Source organism: Nerophis lumbriciformis, linkage group LG13 (genome assembly GCF_033978685.3).
Source record: "Nerophis lumbriciformis linkage group LG13, RoL_Nlum_v2.1, whole genome shotgun sequence".
Lineage (NCBI taxonomy): Eukaryota > Metazoa > Chordata > Actinopteri > Syngnathiformes > Syngnathidae > Nerophis > Nerophis lumbriciformis.
Window position 1 is genome coordinate 38060393 of NC_084560.2, and position 25810 is coordinate 38086202.

Here is a 25810-nt window from a genome sequence, read left to right on the forward strand (position 1 = left end):
TGATAATCTTTTTGTGTGCAGATGTTCCTGGACCTGTCACAGAACTAAAGCCAGTGGTTGTCACCCGTAAGATGATATTCCTGAACTGGGATGACCCCGTGGATGATGGTGGAAGTGACCTGACTGGCTTCCTTGTGGAGCGCAAAGATGCTAAAATGCACACATGGAGGCAACCTGTTGAAACTGCTTCTTCCAAGTGTGAATGTGTCGGCATCATGGAGGGACAGGATTACATGTTCCGTGTCATTGCCAGGAATAAGTATGGCCTGGGCCCACCTGTTGAGCTGGGACCCCTCAAGGCTGTGGATCCACTAGGTGGGGCTAGAAATCCCTCATATGTGATTGGTGTATCCCTGTATTGATGTAGTGTATGTCCATATTTTTTAAATGGTTACTTTGTTGGTTCTGCAGGACCACCATCATATCCCGAGAAGTTCCACTACACAGATCGCACAAAGAACTCACTCACCCTGGCCTGGAAGCCACCTCGCAATGACGGAGGCAGTCCTGTTATTGGGTATTTTGTGGAGAAGAAGCGACAAGATCAGACAGCCTTCGAGCCCTGTAACACGGAGATCTGCCCTAACATGACCATGACTGTGGAGGGCTTAGATGAGGATTGGATGTACGAGTTCAGGATTAAGTGCGCTAACCTTATTGGAGAAAGCGAGCCTTCTATTCCACTGACCGTGGTCATTCAAGATGATGAAGGTACTTTTACACGCTGCAGAATGACCAACATGCTTTGATGCTTTGTAAGAAAAAAATATGACGTTGGAGCAGGTTGAAAGCTTTTTGAAAATGTTTTGTTTAGTATGTATTCATGTGATTCCTTGTCCTTCCCAGTGGCTCCTGAGATCCACATGCTGAAGATATTCAAAGGCGACCGCATCACTGTGAAAAAGGGCGAGCCCATCGAGATCCCAGCTGACATCATTGGCCTTCCCATTCCTAAAGTAGAGTGGTCCAAAGATGAAGTGGTTATTGCGAAGCCAACAGAAAGCCTGCTGATGGACACAGAGGTGACCGGCAGGATGAACTGCAAGTCAACGTTGTCCATCCCTGCAGCCAACCGGAAGGATCATGGCAGCTACACCATATGTGCCTCCAACAACATGGGCTCAGCCAAGCACACAACCTCTGTCATGGTGCTAGGTGAGTCAAAACATACAGTGATGCCGCTAAGTTATGATCTGGAAAACGTGATATAGAACCATGCCGGTACGACTCCTTCTTATGACATGTGTAGCTTGGGCCAATTGCATGGAACCTTATTACTGACAATGACAATACAGACATTGTTGATGGGTAGACTTATAGTAAGTCATAAAAGCTAGAAAATCCTGCGTGGTGGAGCAAATGAAAATGAACGTTGACCATACCTTCAAACTAGTTATTTTCACGATACATGTTTCTGGAAAATGTGTATTCAAACATGTTAGCTTTCAAAAGAGCCCAAAGCCCTGCCTCTAGTCCAAATAGTTTAAAGACAGCTTTCCAGTTACTTGGGCTATGACTTTTATTTCAGAAAAGAAGGTGTTGACCAGCCAGTGTGTTACAAATGTTCCTCTCTCCAACTAGACCGGCCCCTTCCTCCCAGGAATGTGACTGTGTCGGACATCAAGGCAGAGTCCTGCTACCTCCAGTGGGATGCACCCTTGGATGATGGTGGCAGCGAGCTGACTAACTATATTGTTGAGAAGAGGGATATGTCACCAGAGGAAGGAAAGGAAGAAGAACCAAAATGGGTGGAGGTTACCAACACCATTGTTGACAGAAAATATCGGGTAGGTCCTGTCAGCGCTTATTTTGCCTATACACGGTAAAAAAAATTTGTTGACTCAACTCAGTCATGTCATTTTGTTGCTTTTACTGAGTTATGTTGAGTCAACTTATAGTGTCAAGTATATTACACTTCAAAACATGAGAAGATGCCACATTCAGTCTGATGTAAGATGAACTTGCAAATATTAGTTGAGATAACTTTAAAGATGTTGCTTCAACATATTTGATCAAGTTCCTACAACTGTAAGTCAAGTTGGCTCAGCATGGTAAATGGTCTGTATTTATATAGCGCGTCACTATACCTGAGTATATATTTGGATATGTATACACACATACATTATACATCACATTCACCCATTCACACACAAGGTGCTCTGGTTAAAGCCTGCCACTCTGCAAGACGTCCACTCTGCCCACTGAGCCATTCCGCCTGTATGGTTGGTTGAAGTTTATTTCGAACATGTACACAGTTGATACATCACATATTTCACATATTTTCATTTTTCTTTTCAACATGTCCAAAATGGAGTAGGAAGAAGCAAAGCTTATTTAATCCTACACATATGTTCTCTTCTTGTTCTCAATTTATAACACAATTTACATCAATTAACTCTAAATACAACAGTTATCTTAGTAAATAGTTAAGTCAGTTATGATTCACATAATGAGATGAATAATATCTTATTTTCGACAAGTTCCAGATGTTTATCATAATTCTTCTTCTTTGTACTTTGTAAATACTAATTTAAACAGCCTCTTAAACAGGATCATATTGGTGCATTGTTTAACTTCTTTGCTTAATCCATTCCAAAATTTAATTCCACATATTGATACGCTAAATGTTTTAAGTATTGTCTATGAATACAGATGTTTTAAGTTAGATGTTTCTTTAAAGTTTTATTTCTCCTCTTTTGTTAAGAAGATTTGTTGTACATTCTTGGGCAGCAGGTTATAGTTTGCATCATTTTAGCTGTTTGCAAATGCATCAAATTGTGGAGTTTCAATATTTTGGATTTAATAAATAAAGGGTTTGTATGTTCCCTATAACCAACATTATGTATTATTCCACCTGACTTTTTGTTAGTGAATAAAGTTTACTTTTGTAGTTATTTCCCCATATTTCTACACAATAACTCACATATGGTTACACCAGCGAGCAGTAGAGAATTTGAAGTGATTTTTTTGGTCTAGAACAACGGTCGATGACCTTTAGCAGACAAAGAGCTATTTGAGGCCATTTTCCACCAAATAAAACTCACCAAGAGCTGCAAACTCTGTTTGATTCCTAAAATGATGATAAATCTACTATAGTATTTATGAAATCAAACATGAGACAGAAAACGACTCACGTTTAATTTCTGGGTGTAACGAAGCAAAAACACCAAGTTCTTTTGAATTCTAGGGGGAAAATACTCTCAAACCCTTTTTATTGAATAAAAAATATTGCAATTCAATGACTTGGTGCTTTTGCAAACAGCTAAAATTATGTACAAAGCAAATTATAACCTGCTATTCAAGAATGTCCAAAAAACTATTTTCAAATAAAAAGGAAAAATATAACCTTAGAGAAAAATCTAACTTAAAAAATGTGTATGCATGTACAACACATGCAACATTTAGCATATCAGTCTGTAGAATTGGAACAGATTAGGCAAGGAAATTAAACAATGTACGGATATGATCTAGTTTAAGAAATTGTTCAAAGACAAAGTGTTCACAAATTACAAAGAGGAAGAATCTTGATAAACATCTTGAACACTATATAAAAAAACAGATAGACTTATTCATGTTATAGCTGAACCATGGATCACTTAACTATTTATGAGAACTTGAATCATTTATAATTATAATTATTTACTTGATCTCCTTATTCATTCACTAATTCATTTATTAACTGTTGTGTTACCAAAAGAGAACAAACAAACATGCTTTAATGAAACAACTAAAAATATGTGATCTATTACATTGTAACTGTATACATGTTTGAAATAAATTGACACCAACGAACCAACCACTGGTCCTTCCCTTAATTAATCAAAAAAAAAATCAACTCGCTCCAATATTCTGAAGGCATACAATTGCGGCCTATTTGCTTTAACTAAAAACAACTGGGAAAACAACCAACTTCGTCAACAGTGAAAGCAAATCATTCTGTCCATGAAGCATTAAATGTTCTACTGTCATCATATTATTTTTCTTCTTTTTGATATGCCCATTGCTAGTTTACCGGGGATTAACCGCTAAAACAATACAATTGCTTGGCAGCACTGCGATAAGGTGGCGACTTGTCCAGGGTGTACCCCGCCTTCCGCCCGATTGTAGCTGAGATAGGCTCCAGCGCCCCCCCGTGACCCCGAAAGGGATAAGCGGTAGAAAATGGATGGATGGATGCTTGGCAGCAAGAGATGACGCAAGGGGTTGTGACGTACATTTCAAAATATAAAAATATGTTCTCTCTTTATATTACAAGATCACCAAACTCTCTAAAATAACAACTGTTACATTAATATAAACTAGATGAATAAAATGTAATAGATTAAAATTAAATAACCATTATGACAATTTGACATTTTGTTTCAAAGCCAAAGAGAGCCAAGGCGGAGGCATGAAAGAGACTTATGCGGCTCCAGAGTCGCGGCTCGCAGACCCATGCTTTATTCATTATAGAAATATTTCTGGCCACCTTATGTTTCATATTTTTTTATGAGATTTCCTGTTCATTTTATTATTTTATTATCTATTATTTCAAGGTTCAACACTGCGTGTGACGTTGAAAGACCCACTTTGACTTACTGTATTTTTGGACTATAGAGCGCACTCGTATATAAGTCGCACCCAGTAAATTGTAGAAAAAAAAATGTTTTCATATGTTAGCCGCACCGGACTATGACCAGCAGATATATATGTTATGAAAATAGGGTAACACCTTAGTATGGGGAACATATTCACCATTAATTAGTTGCTTATTAAAGTAACAAAGACTTAATTTAGAGTTATTTGGACACTAGGGGAACATATAAGGGTTCGGCTTAGGGTTACTAATAAGCAATAATTCTGAGGTTATTGAGGGAACACTCTTAGTTAATGGCTTACTGGTTGTATAATAAGGCCATGCAGAATAAGGCATTAATAAGTACATAATAATGACTAATTAAGAGCCAATATGTTACTAATTTGCATGTTAATGAGCAACTAATTAATGGTGAATATGTGTTCCCCATACTAAAGTGTTACCGAAAATAGTTATTTACACAGAAAGATTTTGTAAATGTTTATTTAGATACCTTAATTGTTTCCAAATTATGTCTGTAACACGGCAGTAAAACGGCTGATCAAACAAAACAGAAGTCATCGTCATGGACCCACTAGCTGCGGAAGCTAACTGTCTAATCAGCTAAACAGACTCAATAAGTCTACAGTGATGTTTTGGTGAATTTACAAAACTGAAACAATACAAAGAGAATGCACTGTAAGTTAATAATACAAACAAAAACACTTGTAATTGTGTTAGCATATTAGCTAATGACCTCGGATAAGCGGAAGAAGATGGATGGATGGATAACGACGCAAGCTTCATTACGTTAGCACGTACAAATGTACATCAAAACACTCCTACAGACATCACACATTGGACGGTTTAGTAAGTAAGAATTGTTTTAGTTATGCTGTAAAAGGTACAAATGTTGCTTGGAGTGACTCTTGAAGAATCCATATGAGTAAAAACGCTATGGACGGCTAGAAGACGGAACAGCAATTGTGCTTCGGGTTGAAAGCTCAGAGGGGCAATGCAGCACCGCAGTACCTGCAGTGAGCGAACTCATCCAAAAGATGTCGCCATAGCACAATCAATAACGCACCTATTCAGTGTATTTGCTTGTTTTGTTTTTTCTCACTTTTTGCATTATTGCTGTCAGCAAAGAAAAATCCATAAATTAATTGTACTGTTTTATAAATGCAGGGTTTAAAGCGCAAGTAAAAACTAGTAGCTTTTACTCCGACCTTTACGGTATTTTCTAAAGTTAACTGAATGTATTTACTCTTATGGGTTTTTTAATGAGTTTATGTACTTTTTTCTAGTTGAAGTTGTCATAACTCTTCTTACTTTGTTGTGATGGACAATTTGTTAAAATCCAAATTAAGTGTACAGTGTGCGCAAATAAAGACTGTCCTCCCCCTGGCTGCTGTAGGTGTGGAACCTGGAAACCAACAAAGCCTACCTGTTCCGCGTAAGAGCCGAGAACCGCTATGGCAAGTCTGACCCCTGCACAACGGAGGAAGTTCAGATCACAGACCCCTTCGGCCTCCCAGGCCCACCAGAGAAACCGGCCATCACTGAGTATTCAAGGACCTCCATGACCCTAACCTGGGAGCCACCACTAGATAACGGCGGCTCCATGATCATCGGCTACTGGTTGGAGAAGAGGAACAGAGGCTCTGCCTACTGGGCCAAAGTCAATAAGATGCCAGTTACCAAAAGGGGAATGAAAGGCTGGGAGTACCAGGTTCGTGTTGATCTCTCTTAATCTTGATACCCATCTGGATCCTTTAATTCCATTTGAGCAAAGTCGTGCTTTGTGGAAAATAACAGTGCCTTCTAGTAACATCTAAGATTGATAATAATAATTGTGAAAACTACATGCTTGATAGAAGAAAGGATCTTCTGTAATCATCAGGTCACTACTAGACTAGACTCAATTTGTTCTTTTCCTGCCAGGTGACTCGCCTGATTGAAGGAAATGAGTACGAGTTCAGAGTCGCTGCCTTCAACTCAGCAGGAACTGGACCATTCAGTGGACCATCTGATCCAGCTTTTGCTGTTGACCCTCTAAGTAAGTGTTTAATCATGCTTTTGCATAAAAGTACACAAGCTTTCTCTTTTGCCACTCAAACCAAAATCCTTGTACCCTGCAGCACCTCCCAGCATGCCTGCGGCTCCTGTGGTGGTCGACAAGACAAAACACAACGTTACGTTGTCTTGGAAGCCACCGGAGAAGGACGGTGGAAGCCCCATTAAGGGCTACATCATCCAGATCCAGGATGAGGGCAAATCAGATTGGGTGAGGGTGAACGATCCCGACCACCTGCATCCCACCACTGAGTTCACCGTGCCCAGTCTCCGTGAGCTGAAACGCTACCGCTTCAGAATCATCGCAGTCAACGCCATTGGCGAATCAGACCCCAGCCCCAGCACCAGCGAGGTCTTGATTGAAGATGTCCAGCGTAAGTTTTTTGTCCTACAATAGCTAACAAAACAAACCGACGTAAACAATTGTCATTGATTGTTTCCGCTTATGTTTTAGTCCCACCTTCCATAAGCATTGACCTTGTGGTGGATGACCTGCTGTATATCCGTGCTGGAGATCCAATCAGGATCCCTGCCATCATCAAGGGACGTCCTGCACCGAAGGTGACATGGGACTTTGATGGCAAAGCCAAAACTCACAAGAAGAAAAAACTGCACACACTTCCAGTGGACTCTGAGGTGACTAATTCCAAACAAAAGTACAACCTGTTAGGTGTACATGAGCCATGCTCAACGTGCTTGTGTTTTCTCAGGTTGAGTCTACAGACACCACATCCACTGTGACCATCCCTGTCAGTCTTAGAAGCCACTCTGGACGCTACACCATTACCGCAAAGAACAAGTCTGGACAGAAACATGTCAACGTCAGAGTCAACGTCCTCGGTACTACTTCATTTTTTGAGACGTAAATGGCTTCTTTTACTACAGTGCGTCTTTTAACAATTTCTTCATGACTCAGATGTTCCCGGACCTCCAAAAGAGCTGAGGGTGACGGACATCACTCGTTCAACCATGAGGCTGATCTGGAAACTGCCTGACAATGACGGAGGAGAAAGGATCAAGAGCTACTACATTGAGAAAAAATGTGTCACTGACAAAGCCTGGACTAAGGTAAATGTTATCTTATGTTCGAGATGGTGAAAATTCCAAGAAACATACCTTTTCATATGTGAGTTTGCTGAATAATTGTATTTTCTAACTTAATAATAACTCTTGAGTACAAAGTCGATGTTGCTCACCAAGTTCAACATAAATGCTGCAGTTTGTAAATAATTAACCGTTAGATAATTTGATTGGTTGTCAGGTAAATGCCGCCTGCGCCAGTCAAGCCTTCGTGGTGCCTGGCCTGCTGGAAGGACAGAACTACCTGTTCAGAGTGCGAGCCGAGAACCGGCTGGGATTCGGTCCATTTGCCGTCACCACAGACCCTGCTCAGGCCAGAGACCCAATCTGTGAGAACAAGCCTACTTTTCCTCCTAAACACCACTGACTTGAATTGTTTGTGTGCTAATAATGATCTTCTTGCCTGCCTTCAGATCCACCAGACCCCCCTATACACGTGAAGGTCAATCTGGTGACAAAGAACACAGTCACTCTGAGCTGGGAACCTCCCAAAAATGATGGGGGCTCTCCTGTGAAGCATTACATCATTGAGCGTTTGAGCTGGGACACCAGCGGAAAAGAGAAGGAGACGTGGAAGCAGTGCAACAAGAGAGATGTTGAGGAGCTTACGTTTGTAGTGGAGGACTTGAAAGAGGTTAGTGTTAAAGTCCTGTTGCTTGTACAATTGAGTTACAGGTCATACAAGACAAAATGCACTGATGCCGAGCTGTTGCTCTTACCTAGGGAGGAGAGTACGAGTTCAGAGTGAAAGCTGTGAATGCTGCCGGGCCAAGTAGACCCTCCGCCACCGCCGGACCATTGTTCATTAGGGATCAGACATGTGAGTAGAGCCGCCATCTCTTGGAGTCACTGAACATGCCAGGGATGATGACAAGTGTCAAAAGTGAAAATTTCAAACTGCATACGAATCTTTAAGTAGTATAAGTGAATCAAGTAAAACCAAACATATTATTAATAACATTCACCATGATTTCATCTCTGTGTCGTTACAATGGTTGCGCAATTGGATGCAAGCTTTGAAGGTAAACAATTGAACTTCACTGTCTTTTTTTTACTTGTATGAATAATTCATGACAATACACATTAGCAATTTCCACAGTCATTTTTGCTTTTATTTGGTTTGGGGTTAATTTTAGGCCCAATGTGTTAATACGCTACATCAAAAAAGTAACTGTTCAATCACAGATGCAGGCGAGGGAAATTTTTGCGAAAGTTTGCGTTTTAAAAAATTTATTTTTACGTCAAATATCACTTCCACAATTTTTTAAAGATACAAAAAATATGATCTAAACAAAATTTGTTGAACACTTGCTTCAGTCGCAGGTACTCTGTTACTCCTGCCTAAACGCCGCACTGAATTGCAGGACGGGACGATGATCAGGAGCACCGAAACAAGCCTGCTATTTAGCTAACCATCTAGCTAGCTTACTTGTTGTCGTCTCCATTTGCTTTCCGAGCCACAACATTGACCGCTGTCTACTTTCCTGCTAATGATATTTAGATGATTACAACCCGAACACTGTCAGTTCTAAAGTATTTATTAGTAGCCAGCAAAAAGGTATATTTTTAACGTGACGGATTGTTGACAGAGGTCACAACACCGTAAGTATATTTTCCGAGGGGGAAACGTTTTCTGAATTATTTACATGCATGTTTTAGAATTTTACGTTACACTTTCAATGATAATAATGTTAGTAAATTATCTACTTAAAAAAAGAAAAGCATTCTGTGGTACATTACATGGGACATGTAAGCGTCAAAAAGACCGCCAAAAGAGGTTGGTAGATGAGAATAAATCTAAAGGTAAAATAAAGTGTGGAAATAGACCAAATTGCAAGAAATGTAGTCTTCATTTTCAACATTTTCTTTCAGGGTTTGCATAGCAGCACTTCGTGCCAATAGAAATGTTTCTTTTTTCTTCTCAATTTTCCTCCTTTTTTCCAAAAGGTGCTCACATCCCTCCACATGCAAGGGTGTACTGAAACAAAACAAAAGCAAAGGCTATTGAGATTCTTCTTAATGCTTTTGTCAGTTGAGACAAAAACTCAGTTTAGATTCAACAATAAACAATTACGGGTTTCTGCAAGTGTGATTGAATTCGATTTAGATTTTTGTTTTTCACAAAAAAGTCAGTACAAAATTGTGTACCTTCTTCTTATGCTGAATTGTTTTTAGTTTTTCTATATTAAACGGCTGCCCCTTCAGAGAGCAATTGAACCATAAACTTGAGTTTGTATGGTAATGAGGTAATACGGCATCTGTCTTCTCCCTGGGTTTCAGGCGCTCCCACCATCGAGCTGCGCGAGGTCATGGAGAGCGAGGAAGGTTGTGACATCAGCATTGTTGCCAAGGTGAGCGGTTGTCCGTTCCCCGCGCTCACCTGGCACAAAGCCAGTCAGTCCAAACCAGAGGAGAAGGCCGCCATCCATTATGACCAGCACATCAACAAACTGGTCAGCCAGGAAAAGTGCACCCTGCTGATCCAGCAGGCCATCAGGGAGGACACCGCCCTTTACAGCCTGACAGCCAGCAACAGCCTGGGCACGGTCACGAAGGACATGAAGCTTTTTGTGTTTGGTGAGACAAAATTTTTTTCAAGTTTATGATACACACGATAATCCTTGGAGTAAAATTGGATATTCACTGTTTTTACACCATACATACCAGGGGTGTCAACATTTTTTTCTGATTTATAGCGGTTCCTATTTGTAATAATTAATAATAAATTAATAATTAATCGATTCCATAAAAACTATTTTATTTTTTATTTTTCCCCAATCCGTCCTGCCAGCCACTCAGGCAAATCATATTGTTGATGTAGACCAGTGGTTCTCAACCTTTTTCCAGTGATGTACCCCCCTGTGAACATTTTTTTAATTCAAGTACCCCCTAATCAGAGCAAAGCATTTTTGGTTGAAAAAAAGAGATAAAGAAGTAAAATACAGCACTATGTCATTAGTTTCTGATTTATTAAATTGTATAACAGTGCAAAATATTGCTCATTTGTAGTGGTCTTTCTTGAACTATTTGGAAAAAAGGATATACCGGTAAAAATAACTAAAAACTTGTTGAAAAATAAACAAGTGATTCAATCATAAACATGTCCACAAAAAATCTAGCTGTCAACACTGAATATTGCATTGTTGCATTGTAACGAATGGAATAGCCTACTTGATTTGATGTTCAGTTTATGAACTTAATTTCATATTTTCTTGAAGTATTATTCAATAAATATATTTATAAAGGATTTTTGAATTGTTGCTATTTTTAGAATATTAAAAAAAAATCTCACGTACCCCTTGGCATACCTTCAAGTACCCCCAGGGGTACGCGTACCCCCATTTGAGAACCACTGATGGAGATGATCATATCTGCTGTACAGATTTACTTTACAAAAGAGAAGTGTGGGATACTTCTCTTGTTGCCTTATTTGTATTTGACTTTATTAAATCTTCGGGAATCATTTTATTGAACAAAACCAGTTTTCTTTTTAGTAATGGAAAGAATCAGAGCTGTTTATCTATTTTATGGAGGAATGTAGTTAATCATAGAACTGGCATCCAATGTTAGTAAAAAAGTATTGATTTTGAATCGAGAATCGTTTTGAATCGAAAATCGATTCTGAATCGAATCGTTACCCCTAAGAATCTAATCAAATCGTGTGGTGCCCAAAGATTCACAGCTCTAATACCTACGCTTTGATTTGATTTGACTTTGATGTAAGTCTTTAATGGCTCCCACAGGACCTCCGGGCCCCCCCGAAGGACCAATCAAGTTCACTGAGGTGTTCTCAGAGAGGATTGGGCTGTCCTGGAACCCGCCCAAAGATGACGGTGGCTCCAAAATCACCAATTATGTTGTTGAGAAGCGCGAGGAGAACCGGAAATCTTGGGTTCACATCTCAAACGACCCAAAGGAGTGTGCGTACCTGGTCACCCGCCTGACTGAGAACCACGAGTACGAGTTCAGAGTCATGGCACAGAACAAGTTTGGTGTCGGGCCGCCGTTGGTGAGCGAGCCAGAGAAGGCCAGAAACCTCTTCAGTAAGTGCAAATATCAACGCTAAAAGCATAAAGAACCATTGAGGAACTGTACTGATGCTGATGCTCTTCCTGTGCAGCGGTTCCTGGTCAGTGTGAGAAGCCCACAGTGACCAACGTCTGCTTGGAGTCTATGACAGTCAACTGGGAAGAGCCTGAGTATGATGGCGGCTCCCCTATCACAGGCTACTACATTGAGAAGAAGGAGACCACCAGTAAGCGTTGGGTCCGCGTCAGCCGTGAGCCGATACGGGCGCTGCCACTTGGCAACAACTGGGATGTCACAGGCCTGCTTGAGGGTTCCATGTACCAGTTCAGAGTCACGGCTGTCAATGCTGCAGGCTGCGGCCCACCCAGTGTGCCCTCCGATCCCATGCTCTGCAGAGACGCCATTAGTAAGTCAGCAAGACGTTAGCTGTTTCAGCATTCAAATGTAATATGTATGTATGCAAGAAGTGGTTGTATACAGTTTGAAGAGTTCTTAAGTGTACTGACAGAAGTATTCCATTTGAGACACAAGTGTCAAGTAGTGCAATATCAGAGTACTGAAAGTCGAATTCATTTTGCCATACTTCTCAGTGTGAAAGTACTTCTGTACTGAAAATGTTGAATATAAGTCGGACTGTGCGTGTATTAGGGATAGGTGCCAAATTCAGTAAATTTATAAGTACTGACCCAAGTTCATAGGTATTACCGGGTAACGATTCACGTAAAATCAAACCGTTCAATATTTTGATACCTTTGTTGTACGCGACGTCACGTCCAGTGGCAAACTCAGCACAGGCTTACGCACTTGGCAGATAAACAAGAACTGAACCCAGCCGGACTGTCTCTAGGTAATGTTACAATTTCGCATGCCAACAAAGCAAGAAGGCGCTCAAAAGTATAGTACGGCAACACTAACTCGATGCCCATTGGATTTGGATTTGAAAGATTAACATTAGTGACTTTGCATTGCAATAGCAACACTGTAAATTTGGTAACCAAAACCAAGATGCACATTAAAATCAAACAGTTGGTGGGTAATAAATACAATACTTACAATTTAAACACTTTGTAGGACTCAAAAGAAAAAAAACTTCCTGACTCAGGCAACAACGTAGTCTGTTGTTTTAGAATTGCAACTGCATGCAAAGTATACTATATAATACAAAACAATATTTGTAAATGAGACACAAAAGTGTAAAACAACAAGTTAACTGTTAACTTGTTAATAACTGTTATACGAAGAAAAATAATTTAAAAGTTATATATATATATTTTTTTTTAGCAAATAACATTTATTAACACATTTGAACACATATAAAAGTGTTGACAATGTATTCCCAGGTAGCGGAAATTGGTACTATACTGATTCAAATTTGAAAGGTATCCATCCCTAGCGTGAATTGAGACACAGCCGCGGATTTAGTTTCACCAATCCTTACTTGTCAACATGTAGATGCCGTACAGATATTTTTTTAGCATTAGCATCATTAGTGTGTTTGTGTGTGTGTTTGTGCACATACAGAGCCTCCCGGGCCTCCGACTCCTAAGGTGATAGACTGGACCAGGTCGTCGGTCGAATTAGAATGGATCCCTCCAACTGTGGATGGAGGTTCAAAGGTCACAGGCTACATTGTGGAATTCAAGGAGGTGAACAAGGAGGAGGAGGAAAAGAAAGCTCAGAGGAGGCTCTTACTGAGTGTTGGTGAGGAGGAGAAGGAGCCTGAGGCCGCAAAGGACTGGCATAAGGTAAAGCATTTTCCAACCTTCTGTATTACCAGAAAGGTCAGATTTTATTTTTGTTGAATAGCATTTGTGTTTTTCATTGTTGTCTTCGGTCTCCAGGCCAAAGACACAGAGATTAGAGGGACCAAGTTTGTGGTGGCTGGCCTCAAAGAAGGCGGTCTATACCGCTTCAGAGTTCGAGCCGTAAATGCGGCTGGTGTTGGCAGTCCAGGACTTGTGTCCGAGCTGATCGAAGTGAAAGATAGGACAAGTAAGAAGGAGCTCAAACAAATTACTTTCTTCAAAAAGCAAAGCATGTGTGGAACTCATCATTTTGTTGCTGATCATCCGTCCCTGTTCAGTTCCACCTGAGATGGACCTGGATGCCTCGGTGAAAGAGAAGATTGTTGTCCACGCTGGCGGAACAATCCGAATCATTGCCTACGTGTCCGGCAAACCAGCTCCAGTGATCAGCTGGTGCCGAGATGACGCTGAGGTGCCCAAAGAAGCCAAGGTGGAGACAACAGGTATCTCCAACTCTCTGGTCATTAAGAACTGCAAGCGCCAGCATCAGGGCATCTACACGCTTTGCGCAAAGAACGAGGGCGGTGAAAGGAGGAAAGCCGTGATTGTGGAGGTCTTGGGTGAGTTCAAAGGGCCGCATGTCTTAAGGAATCTTCTGTTAAGTTGAGCGCTAAAAAAAGAACTCTCTCGCCTTCAGATGTCCCTGGACCAGTCGGTCTCCCCTTTGCAGGTGAGAACCTGACCATTGACTCCTGCAAGCTGACTTGGTACACTCCTGAAGATGATGGCGGCTCCGCCATCACCAACTACATCATCGAGAAGAGGGAGTCAGACCGCATGGGTTGGACCTCTGTGTCCTACACGGTGACCAGGAACAACGCCGTGGTGCAGGGACTGCTCAACGGTAAAGGCTATTTCTTCAGGATTGCTGCTGAGAACATCATCGGCATGGGACCTTTCATCGAGACGGACAGAGTGGTGCTTATCAAAGATCCCATCTGTAAGTAGGACACATCTTTGTTGTGACCATGTGTTGGAAAATATAGCTAGTTTTGAAAAACCAAACGAGGGTCATGCCACACATGAAGTGACAGATGTCAATGTTGTTGTCTCTCTTAGCCGTACCAGAGCGTCCAGAAGACCTGATAGTCACCGCTGTCACTAAGGACTCAATCTCTGTTGCCTGGAGGCCACCAAAGTACGATGGTGGTGCGGAGGTTACAGAGTATGTCCTTGAATCGCGCATGATTGGGAGAGACAACTTCACTCGTGTTGGCGGTAAAGACAAGCTAATGGACAAAAAGTTCACACTGACTGGACTGAAGGACGGCTCAAGTCACGAGTTCAGAGTGTCTGCTGTCAACCAAGTGGGAAAAGGCAAACCTTCCTTTGCCACCAAACCCGTCCAGTGCAAAGACGAGCTTGGTGAGTAACACAGCAGGATAGGCAAAATAAGCAGCATACGTTTATGTACTTCTCTGTCCCACAGAACCACCATCTTTGGACCTGGACTTCAGAGACAAGATGCTGGTGAAGGTGGGAGACAGTTGTACACTGTCGGGACGCTACAGCGGCAAACCAGAGCCAACTATCACATGGACAAAGAATGACGAGGAGCTGAAGGATGACGAGGACATCAGCATCCACAGCACCAGCCGTCACCTCAGTCTGAACATCATCAAGGCCAGGCGGGACCACAGCGGACGCTACTGCGTCAGTGTGGAAAATGCAGCTGGAACTCGCACCGGAATCTGTACCATCACTGTTGTCGGTAGGTACAGACAGAATTCAAGAACTGAACAAAACGACTAATGTGAGAATGTTACAGATTGTGTCTTCCACATCAAAAAACAACTCCTGATAGATAAAGTCGTCATAAAGGAGACAGGGATACTAACCTATGAATTATTTCACCTGCCAGACGCTCCTCAACCTCCTGAGGGCCCCGTGGTGTTTGACGAGGTCTACAGGAACCACATGGTCATTTCCTGGAAGCCACCTCTGGACGACGGAGGCTGTGCCATCTCCAACTACATCATTGAGAAGAGAGACACAAACAGAGATCTGTGGATGCCCGTGACTTCATCTTGCACCAGGACAACCTGCAAGGTGGGCCCTTCAGGCGAAGCACTTGCATAGAAGACTCCACTCTTGTCTCTGTAAAGAATTGACAGCATGTTGTAATCTTTAGTAATGAAGACAAAATGCCAAATGGGTACAGACTTGTTCCAGCAGGGGTGTCTAAAGCGCTCCCCGTTGGCCATTTTATGCTCCTTTTTAATTGACCCTCAATCAATCAAAGTTAATTTATATAGCCCTTAATCACAAGTAATTCAAAGGGCTGCACAAGTCACAACGACATCAGATCCCACATCAGGGCAAGAAAAAAACTCAACCCAATGGGCACAATGAGAAACCTTGGAGGGGACCGCAGATGTGGGGACTCCCCCATGGGCGACCGGTGCAATGGATGTTGAGTGGATATAGTTAATAATGTGAGAGTCCAGTCCATAATGGGACCAGCAAAGGACCCTCAGCATATTCTCAAAATAGAATTAATGCACTATGTGAATATTGGAGATCATTCACTACTTTCACATGTTTCAACCGATTCAACCCATTCCAAAATGAAAACATTTGGCTCAAGTTAAAACAAGCTTCCATATTCCAAAAATTCCTACTTTTCACAAAAACCCACATTTCTCAAACAAAAACTCCCAATGATTTTGAGAATTCTTATTACTTACACATTTATCAACCAATTTAAACCATTCCAAAAGGCTCTCTAAACTCCACATGCTCCAAATGCTATTTTGGCACTTCCACATTTTTCAAGACCAAAAATTTCTTTGATTCTCAGATGTTCTGGTCCCAAAAGTAATTCCACATTTTTTATTAAGGTTTAGTGTTTACACGAATTACCTTCTGTTGTTATTCATTACATATATTATTAGATATTACTTTGATATTTCCTTTGTCACCTATAACACCAGTCTAAGATCTTGATGTGTTGGTCAGATACATACATATATTGACCTTCAGTGGTACCTTAGGATACGAGATTAGTTGGTTCTGTGACCCACTTGTACTTTGAAAACCTCATATTGTGAAACCGCGTCGCCCATTCAATTAATTAAAAACAATTTAATCGGTGCTTGGCCCCCGCGATACTACACCATTTTAACATGTAACAAGCCTTTTAAAAATATGACAAACTTTTTCACAAGAAATATATAAAACAACACAATAGAATGTATGACAACTCAAGTAGTTTATGAACGAATGTATTCATAATGTACAATGTACCTTGGATAGCAGACTTCTACAGTATTCCTTCGAGCTGCTTCTTTGTCAAACAGACCATCAGCAGATTCTCAAGATTTTTATTGATAAACGTCCAACGCTTTGAAGTTATTTTAATGTCCTTGGCTGGCGTCATCGACTTATTCTGTTTCCGTGTGGTGTAGACGAGCAGTTAGCTAGCTACACATTCTTTCTCTCGACTCTTGCAGCGGAGAGGTAACTTGAAAGTTTTGTTGGCAACCTAAAGCATAAAAATGGATAGACGGTCTGTATATGGGAAAAAATTGTCAACTTGTTCACTTATAAGCTGAGGTACCACTGTACATTGGATTTGAATAAGCATCTTACGTCGCACAAAATGTATCAACGTGGCCCCCTTGCATCTTTTAATTTTTTTGTACCCAGCCGTCAGTGGGAAAAGATTGTGCACCTCTGCTTTACATGATACGAGAAAAGTACTTGATGAAAAGAAAACTGACTTTTGTCGTTTCAGGTGCCAAAAATGATTGAGGGTCGCGACTACATCATTAGGATAATGGCTCAGAACATCTACGGCATCAGCAAACCACTGCTGTCTGCAGAGACAAGGGCCAAAGACATGTTCAGTAAGTGTTCAGTTGGCTTTTATTTTGCAAGCATTGATATATTAAAACAAGTGATCACTGCAACTTTGAGTATGTGTTTGCACCACAGAGGTGCCTGATGCGCCCAGACAGCCCACGGTGAAGGAGGTGTACCATGACTGTGCTCTCATTAGTTGGGAGCCTCCTGCTGATGGAGGAAAGCCAATCACAGGATACATTGTGGAGAGGAAAGAGACAATGGCCAACAGGTACAAACATATCAGTGTTTGCTGCTGCTCCAAATCACTCGTCAGCCTTGTCGTATCGAGAGTGAATTCCTGTCAATAGCAAACGGATCAGTTGAAATGTTTGCGTTCCAGATGGGTTCGTTGCAACACAGAGAGGATTCATCCCAAGGTGGAATACCTGGTGACGGACCTACTTAAGGGCTGTGAGTACGAGTTCAGAGTCAGCGCTGAGAACATTATAGGCGTCGGAGACCCAAGCCCACCCTCTAAGCCCGTCTTTGCTAAAGACCCCATCGGTAAGACGTAAAACACAACACTGACTTGTTGGTCTGGTTACATAAACCCTTCCTTTTTTACAGTCAAGCCCAGCCCTCCACTAAACCTGAAGGCCGTGGACCACACCAAGGAGTCAGTGAGTCTTTCTTGGCAGCCACCCGCTGACACCGGCAGAGGGAAGATCTTAGGCTACCTCCTTGAGTCTCAGAAGGCTGGAGATGAGGAGTGGCACAAGGTCAGTCGTTGGTTTATCAATGAGTCACATGGTTGATTTTATTTAACCTGAGCCTCTATCTTCCTGCCACTTTAAGTTACTAAAACTAAACTAGAAATAAAATACTTATTAGAGTTATTCATAAAATGACCCTAAGATTTGAACAATGTTTAATATCTCTAAATTGCATTCATGGACCCCCATGTTTCCTGCTATCATCCACAAGGTGAACCAGACTCCAGATTCTTGCCAACAGACTAAGTTTAAGGTGATCAACCTGGAAGAGGGATCTCTGTACCGCTTCAGAGTTATGGCTGTCAACGCTGCTGGGGAGTCTGACCCTGCTAATATAAAAGAACCAGTCAGGGTGAAGGACAGACTCGGTGAGCAACTTAGGTGTTATTAAACAATTTCACTTCAATCAGGTAATAGGTTGTATATCTAAATCAAAATTTAATGTCTACATTGCTGCTTTAGAGCCTCCAGACTTGATTCTGGATGCTGGAATGACTCGGGAAGTCAAGGCTGTGGCTGGCACACACATCTCTCTGATGGCTACTATCAAAGGCATCCCCTTCCCCACTGTCCTGTGGAAGAAGAACGATGCTGAGGTGCCGACAAGGGCGGACATTGAGACCCATCAAGACGGCACCAAGCTGGAAATTAGATTCTGTAACCGTGGTGACTGTGGAGACTACACACTCACTGTCGAAAACCCTGCTGGGTCTAAGACCGTCACCTGCACAGTGCTGGTGTTTGGTAAGGAAGGACCACATTCTGCTTACTTATTAAAAAGTTGTTACTTGATTTGGGCGGTTTTGAACATGTTTAGTTTTTTTCAACTCATATGTCCTGGTTTTGGCTTCAGATAAACCCGGTCCTATTCAGCACCTTCGAGTGTCGGATGTTAGGAGCGACTCAGCCCACCTATCCTGGAAAGACCCGGAGGACAGCGGAGGGACTCGCATCACTAACTTTGTGGTGGAGAAGAAAGACTCAGTCTCCAGTCAGTGGGTTCCTGTCTGCTCTACATCCAAGAAACGCAGCATGATGCTAAAGCACCTGATGGAGGGAATGTCCTACACATTCCGAGTTGCCGCTGAGAATCAATACGGCCGTAGCGAATACGTGGAGACACCAAAGGCCATCAAAGCGATGAATCCACTCTGTGAGTAACAGTGCATTGTCCAGGTCTTAATTCATTCATTATGTCAATACTGATTGTGATCGACATCTTAAATATGTCCTTCACAGGATGAAGTTATTGATTTTCTTTAAAGTTGACCCATGCAACAAAATGGACATTAAGAAAAATATTATTTTCTACTTTTTATTAGGTGATGGGTAGTTAAATGTTTTCAAACAAGTGCCTTTGATTAATAAATCAGGAATTTTAAATTTTTGGTATTTGTGTACTTAACCCTCCTTAATAACTAATAAAAATCGGAATATATTTAATTTCTTTTAATTTAACATGTTTTGTTACAACATAGCAGTGATTTTCAAACTTTTTTAAGCAAGTACCGCCTCAGAGAAAACTTGGCTCTCAAAGTATCACCATAGTGACCAACATTAAAATACAGGAGCATCGTAGGCCTAAGTACTCATTAAAAACAAGACAGAGGTTACATTTAACAATTATATTTAATATTTTTGGCCACTGTGACAGTACACACAGTTTAACACTGTGTTTGAATATAGGAAAATAAAACACTGTACTTGAATCAAGTGATTTCTTGGCGTATCACTAGATGGAGCCCGTGTAAAACTAGTGGTACACGTGCACAGTTTGAGAGTCACTGCAATATAGCCTCATTTTCACATACACCCATAATTGCAAAATAAAATACATGTTATAGTCTGCATTCTGGTAAATTGTAATCTACAGACCAAGGACCTGATATACTAAGATCCAAACACCTCGTGCTAAACAGCGTGTGTAATCTATAGAATAGCGTGTGCTATAAGTGGGCGTGTTGCATGTGATCTTCTAAGACTGAGTGTGCAATTGAATAGTGGTGTAGACTGCATTATTTAAATGAACATTTTGTATATAATATACGGAGTATCACCACGGAGACACTCATTTACTGCAAATTCATGTTATTACCTGTGGCGTTTTGCTATGTTTTCAAACAGGCGGGAGACATATACCACTTTTTCTGTGCATTGTAGAAGCAGCCGTGCAGTACATCTACATTGACACAATTTTTTCTTTCTTTTTAATATATATTATATATAAAATAAAGGGAAGTCAATAAAAAATATATATTAAATGACACCAAAACGCATCAATATAATTTGTGAATCAGTCCCTTAAGTCATCCAGCAGCTATACAATTATAAAATGATGTTGCTGAATACACAAAATATGTCTAATATTTTTTATTCCTGACAGTCCAAATATGTTGACACACATCCGTAGGACGGCCAGTTTGTGCATCCTTTTCAAATGCGCTAAATAAAACATGATCATAGTGCTCTCAAAACGGTGATGAGTGTTGATAAATCTGTATAATATATATGTATTTTCTTCTCCCACTATTGTGGGTGTTTTGATGATCAGCATATATTTTGCATAATTATGAAGACAGAGACGCGATTGCGCACCTTATTCTGCTCACTTAACAGATGCAATTCACTTTGCACACATTTAGTAGATCAGCTTTTCGTGTGTTATCAAGTTTGCACTTGTTTTAGTAAATCATCCCCCAAGTATTTTAAAGAGTTCCATTAAATGTTTAACACCTTTTTCCTGCAGTCCCACCTGGTCCTCCCAAAGACCTGCATCATGCTGACGTGGATAAGACAGAGGTGTGGCTGGTTTGGAATTGGCCTGACCGAAACGGCGGAAGTGAGATCACTGGCTTCCTGGTGGAGTATCAAGTGGAAGGAGAGAAAGAATGGTGCGAGTGGAAGACTGTCAGCATCCCAGAGAGTCATGTTACAGGCTTAGAAGAAGGGAAGACCTATCGCTTCCGAGTAAGAGCAGAGAACGCCATAGGTCTCAGCAGACCTGACACCACTCTTCCTATCCTTTGCCAAGAGAAGCTAGGTGAGATTAAGGGACAGTCAAATCCAATGATCAATTTAGTCGATACTGGTTCTTTAAACTGCTGCTTTGATTAAATAAATGTATTGTTTTTTTCCCCGAGGATTATATACACAATACAGTAACAACTTATGTCTTCATCAACAGTGCCTCCAATCGTTGAGATTGATGTCAAGCTGGCGGAGGGCATTATTGTTAAAGCCGGAACCACCATCCGGCTGCCTGCTATCATGAGAGGAATTCCAGTACCTACTGCCAAATGGTCGATTGAAGGAGAAGAGCTCACCAGCGGAGGCAATACTAAGATCGACACAGACAACTTTTCCACCGTTCTCAGCATCAACGAGTGCACTAGAAATCACACGGGCACCTACCTGCTAACCGTTTCAAACCTTGCTGGGACTAAAACAGCGGCTCTTAATGTCACTGTCCTGGATGTTCCAGCTGCACCCATTGGACCCGTCAACATCCTGGAGGTCACTCCAGACTCCATGATGATTGAGTGGCGTCCCCCTAAGGATGATGGCGGCAGCCCTGTCACCAACTACGTTGTAGAGAAGAGAGATTCCAATAAGGAAACCTGGGGAGGAGTTAGTTCAGGCAGCCTTGACACGAAGCTCAATATCACCCGCCTGCAGAAGGGTGTTGAGTATGTTGTTCGCATTCGCGCTGAGAATAAGATGGGCATCGGTGCTCCTCTTGAGAGCAAGCCAACTGTTGCAGAGCATTCCTTCATGCCGCCTAGTCCTCCTGGTAAGCCACAGCCACATGATGTGTCTGAGGACAGCGTCACACTTGGGTGGACCATGCCCTTGTCTGATGGTGGTAGTCAAATCACTGGTTACATCATTGAGCGTAGACACATAGGAGGAAAGTGGATTCGTGTGAACAAGATTCCTTGCAGAGACCTCAGGTACAAAGTTTTGGGCTTGTTTGTGGGAAATGAGTATGAGTTCAGAGTATTTGCTGAGAATAGCGCCGGCTACAGTGGCCCCTCTCCGATCTCTGATCCTTGCAAGCCCTGCAGGCAGATCACTGTCCCAAGCCCCCCAGTCAATCCTAAAGTTAAAGATTACAGCAAGTCTACAGCAGACTTAGTATGGACTAAACCCACCAAAGATGGAGGCAGCCCAATTTTGGGGTACACTGTGGAAATGAAGAAGGCTGATACTAAAGACTGGAAAAAAGTCAATCTGGATGACTTCATCAAGCAGTGTGCATACACAGTGAAGGGGCTGGAGGCGGGTCTCACTTACAGATTCAGAGTTTATGCCTCAAATATGATTGGAGATGGCGAGCCCAGAGAGATTCCAGAGTCAGTCACTGCTAAAGACATCCTTATCCCTCCAGAGATTGAAATGGATGCCACATGTCGTGAACGTGTCACTGTGCGTGCTGGACACAACATTAACATTATTGGCTACATTAAAGCCCGTCCTGACCCTGAAGTGCTATGGTCAAAGGATGAGACTGTTCTGGAGAACAGCAAGCGTACAACTATCATGCAGAACCTACCTGTGGTCAAACTAAGGATTAAGGAGGCCACAAGAGCTGACCACGGCAAATATACTCTGAAAGCCTCAAATGTGGGCGGAGAAGCCTCCTGTGACATTACCGTCAATGTGCTGGACAGGCCAAGCCACTGCCAAAATCTCAACATGACCTATGTCACCAAGGACTCATGCATGATCAACTGGGATGCACCTAAAGACAACGGTGGATCTGAGATCACAAACTACATTGTGGAGTGCCGAGAGCCGAGCATCAGCATGTGGTCAATGATATCCTCACACTGCACCAATCGCAAGATCAAGACCAAGCTGATGGAGGGCCACCAGTACCTTTTCCGTGTCTGTGCAGAAAACAAGATGGGACCTGGACCCACTGTGGAGACCAAGGTCCCTCTGCTAGCCATCGACCCCATTGAGAAGCCAGGCGAGCCTGAGAACTTCAGGGCGACCGACATTGGCAAGAACCATGTTTATCTACGATGGAGAAGACCTGATTATGATGGTGGTAGCCCCAACCTCTCATATAACCTTGAATACAAACCCAAAGATGCGGAGGAATGGGAAAAACTAAACACTAACATCCTGCCTGACACATTCTTTTTAGCGGACAAATGTGTTGAAAACCAGACTTACTCTTTCAGGTATGTTATTGCATCAATGCAGTTTGTGGCCTCAGAATTTGTTGCAAATACTTAGCTTTTGTTTGTGTCACAATTTTCAAAGTACTAATGCACATGATTTGTTATTCAGGGTGCAGAGCGTCAATGAAGGAGGGGAGAGTGGTTGGGTTAAACTTGCAGATATTTTGGTGCGAGAAGAGATTCAGAAGCCAGTCCTTGACCTGAGACTGGCCGGCACACTGACGGTGAAGGCTGGAGAGTCTGTCAGGATAGAGGCCGGCCTGAGAGGAAAACCTCAGCCGGAAGTCAAGTGGACAAAGGACAAAGCGGTTGGAGACAACCCCAGAATCACCTATGAGACTGGTCCTGATTACACCAAGTTCCTTTTGACCAAGTCAAAACGCACTGATACTGGAAAATACATTGTCACTGCCACCAACTCTGCCGGAACATTCAATGCATATGCTCATGTTAATGTCTTGGACGTTCCTGGCCCTGTTAGGAACCTCAGAGTCACTGGTATTGGAGCCGACAAGTGCAGAGTGGTTTGGGATGCGCCAGAGGATGATGGAGGCTGTGAGGTTGACAGCTACATCCTGGAAAAATGTGAAACCAGGAGGATGGTTTGGTCAACCTATTCTGCATCCGTAGTCACGCCATACTGCAACGTCATTCGTCTTGTTGAGGGCAATGAGTACATCTTCAGAGTAAGGGCTGAGAACAAGATGGGAACTGGCCCTTCAATGGAGAGCAAACCTGTCACTGTCAAGACTCAGTTTAACAGACCTGGACCACCTGATGCCCCAGAGGTTACAAAGGTTAGTTGTAAATTTACCTGGAAATTGAAAACCAGCCTTGAATTTTTTTTACCCAAACTGTATTTTGCTCAATGTAATCTCTGATGGGATATTCACTTTACATGTTTTTGTATGGAGTACGTACTGTACGTTGTGTCTGATAAATGTCAGTCATGGCCACATAAATGCTGTGGTAGATGTGTGAAAGCCTTAATCCTTACTGTTTTGAAAGTTTATCGATATTTTTGTGATCCAGGTGAGCAAAGAGGAGATGACAGTGGTCTGGGCTCCACCTGAGAATGATGGAGGAAAGTCCATCACCGGTTATATTCTGGAAAGAAAGGAAAAGAGGGCTGTGCGTTGGGTGCCATGCACTAAGAGTCCCATCTCTGAGAGACGCATGAAAGTCACCAACTTGATCCCCAACCATGACTATCAGTTCAGGGTCAAGGCTGAAAACGAAGTTGGTCTAGGGGATCCGAGTAAACCCTCCAAATCCGTCACAGCCAAAGATCCAATTGGTCAGTTAACATTTGCAAGTCCACTGCAAGGATTAAACCCTATTCATGTATCCTATTGAACAAATAATATTTTCTTTACCTTTTCAGAACCTCCTGGCCCACCTGCCGGCCTAAAAGTGGCTGACAGCACAAAGACTTCTATCTCGCTTTCGTGGTCTAAACCTGTATATGATGGGGGTGCCCCGATCATTGGCTACAGCCTGGACATGAGACTGAAAAGTGAGGTGGACCCTGAAAAGCCCACTGAAGGCTGGAAGAGGATTGACACACATGGGCCACTCGTCCTCAAAGAGTTCACCATTGGGCAGCTTGATGAGAAACAGGAGTACGAGTTCAAAGTCTCTGCCAAAAATCAGGTGGGCTGGGGACGTCATGCCTACTTAAAGGAGGCCATCTCTCCCAAAGAGATCCTGGGTAAGAAGCAAGATACCATTACCAAACAAAATGAGCTACCAAATAAATAGATGTATCCTATTTATAATCTGTCACTGATGATGTGTTTCCGTGGCAACAGAGGCTCCCGAGATTGACCTGGACGCAAGTTTGAGGAAAGGTCTTGCCGTAAGGGCTGGCTGTCCAATAAGACTTGTTGCTGTTATCAGAGGACGCCCCGCACCCAAGGTGACCTGGAAGCGTGTGGGCGTGGACAATGTGGTTCGCAGAGGTCATGTAGACCAAGTGGATACCATGTCTTTCCTGGTCATCCCTGAAAGCACCAGAGAAGATTCTGGAAAATACTCACTGACTCTGTCCAACTCTGCTGGAGAGAAAGCTGTCTTTGTTCATGTCAAAGTGCTCGGTGAGAAACAGATACAACTTTACTTATCAGTAAAAAAATATATATTTGGGAGATCACATTATTTATCATGTTGAATATATTCTGCTGCAGATACACCTGGTCCCGTTGGTGGTCTTGATGCAATTGATGTCACGAAAACAACAGCTCAGCTCTCCTGGTTGCCACCAGAGAATGATGGTGGAAGCCCCATCCTCAACTATATTGTGGAAAAACGGGAAGTGGACAGGAAGACCTGGACCAAGTGCGTTGACGACCTAAAGAAGACCAGCTTCAAAGTGACCAACATGACACCTGGCATTGAGTACTACTTCCGTGTGATGGCGTGCAACAAGTATGGAATTGGAGTTCCTCAGGATTCTCCCAGGTCTTACTTGGCTGTGGACCCTATCAGTGAGTGTTAAGGGACAAACTATTTGTAATT

General features: G+C 42.2%; 1 protein-coding gene across 1 annotated transcript in view; it reads left to right on the forward strand.

The window, feature by feature from the left end:
• The window catches only part of LOC133613364 (titin-like), a 206438-nt gene that overhangs the window by 122348 nt on the left and 58280 nt on the right, over nucleotides 1-25810 (forward strand). The window contains exons 180-216 of the mRNA XM_072914530.1: nucleotides 22-315; nucleotides 412-711; nucleotides 847-1155; nucleotides 1582-1787; nucleotides 5973-6287; nucleotides 6500-6614; nucleotides 6697-7005; nucleotides 7086-7267; nucleotides 7342-7471; nucleotides 7548-7699; nucleotides 7893-8040; nucleotides 8125-8345; nucleotides 8435-8531; nucleotides 9992-10288; nucleotides 11455-11754; nucleotides 11832-12146; nucleotides 13262-13485; nucleotides 13582-13732; nucleotides 13824-14105; nucleotides 14183-14485; nucleotides 14605-14910; nucleotides 14975-15256; nucleotides 15407-15594; nucleotides 17282-17393; nucleotides 17482-17620; nucleotides 17732-17895; nucleotides 17959-18110; nucleotides 18316-18472; nucleotides 18567-18848; nucleotides 18958-19257; nucleotides 20851-21144; nucleotides 21289-23293; nucleotides 23403-24090; nucleotides 24326-24590; nucleotides 24678-25004; nucleotides 25105-25389; nucleotides 25480-25779. Coding sequence (XP_072770631.1) covers nucleotides 22-315; nucleotides 412-711; nucleotides 847-1155; nucleotides 1582-1787; nucleotides 5973-6287; nucleotides 6500-6614; nucleotides 6697-7005; nucleotides 7086-7267; nucleotides 7342-7471; nucleotides 7548-7699; nucleotides 7893-8040; nucleotides 8125-8345; nucleotides 8435-8531; nucleotides 9992-10288; nucleotides 11455-11754; nucleotides 11832-12146; nucleotides 13262-13485; nucleotides 13582-13732; nucleotides 13824-14105; nucleotides 14183-14485; nucleotides 14605-14910; nucleotides 14975-15256; nucleotides 15407-15594; nucleotides 17282-17393; nucleotides 17482-17620; nucleotides 17732-17895; nucleotides 17959-18110; nucleotides 18316-18472; nucleotides 18567-18848; nucleotides 18958-19257; nucleotides 20851-21144; nucleotides 21289-23293; nucleotides 23403-24090; nucleotides 24326-24590; nucleotides 24678-25004; nucleotides 25105-25389; nucleotides 25480-25779 — 10896 coding nt within the window. The remainder of the gene's footprint in view (nucleotides 1-21; nucleotides 316-411; nucleotides 712-846; nucleotides 1156-1581; nucleotides 1788-5972; nucleotides 6288-6499; nucleotides 6615-6696; nucleotides 7006-7085; nucleotides 7268-7341; nucleotides 7472-7547; nucleotides 7700-7892; nucleotides 8041-8124; nucleotides 8346-8434; nucleotides 8532-9991; nucleotides 10289-11454; nucleotides 11755-11831; nucleotides 12147-13261; nucleotides 13486-13581; nucleotides 13733-13823; nucleotides 14106-14182; nucleotides 14486-14604; nucleotides 14911-14974; nucleotides 15257-15406; nucleotides 15595-17281; nucleotides 17394-17481; nucleotides 17621-17731; nucleotides 17896-17958; nucleotides 18111-18315; nucleotides 18473-18566; nucleotides 18849-18957; nucleotides 19258-20850; nucleotides 21145-21288; nucleotides 23294-23402; nucleotides 24091-24325; nucleotides 24591-24677; nucleotides 25005-25104; nucleotides 25390-25479; nucleotides 25780-25810) is intronic.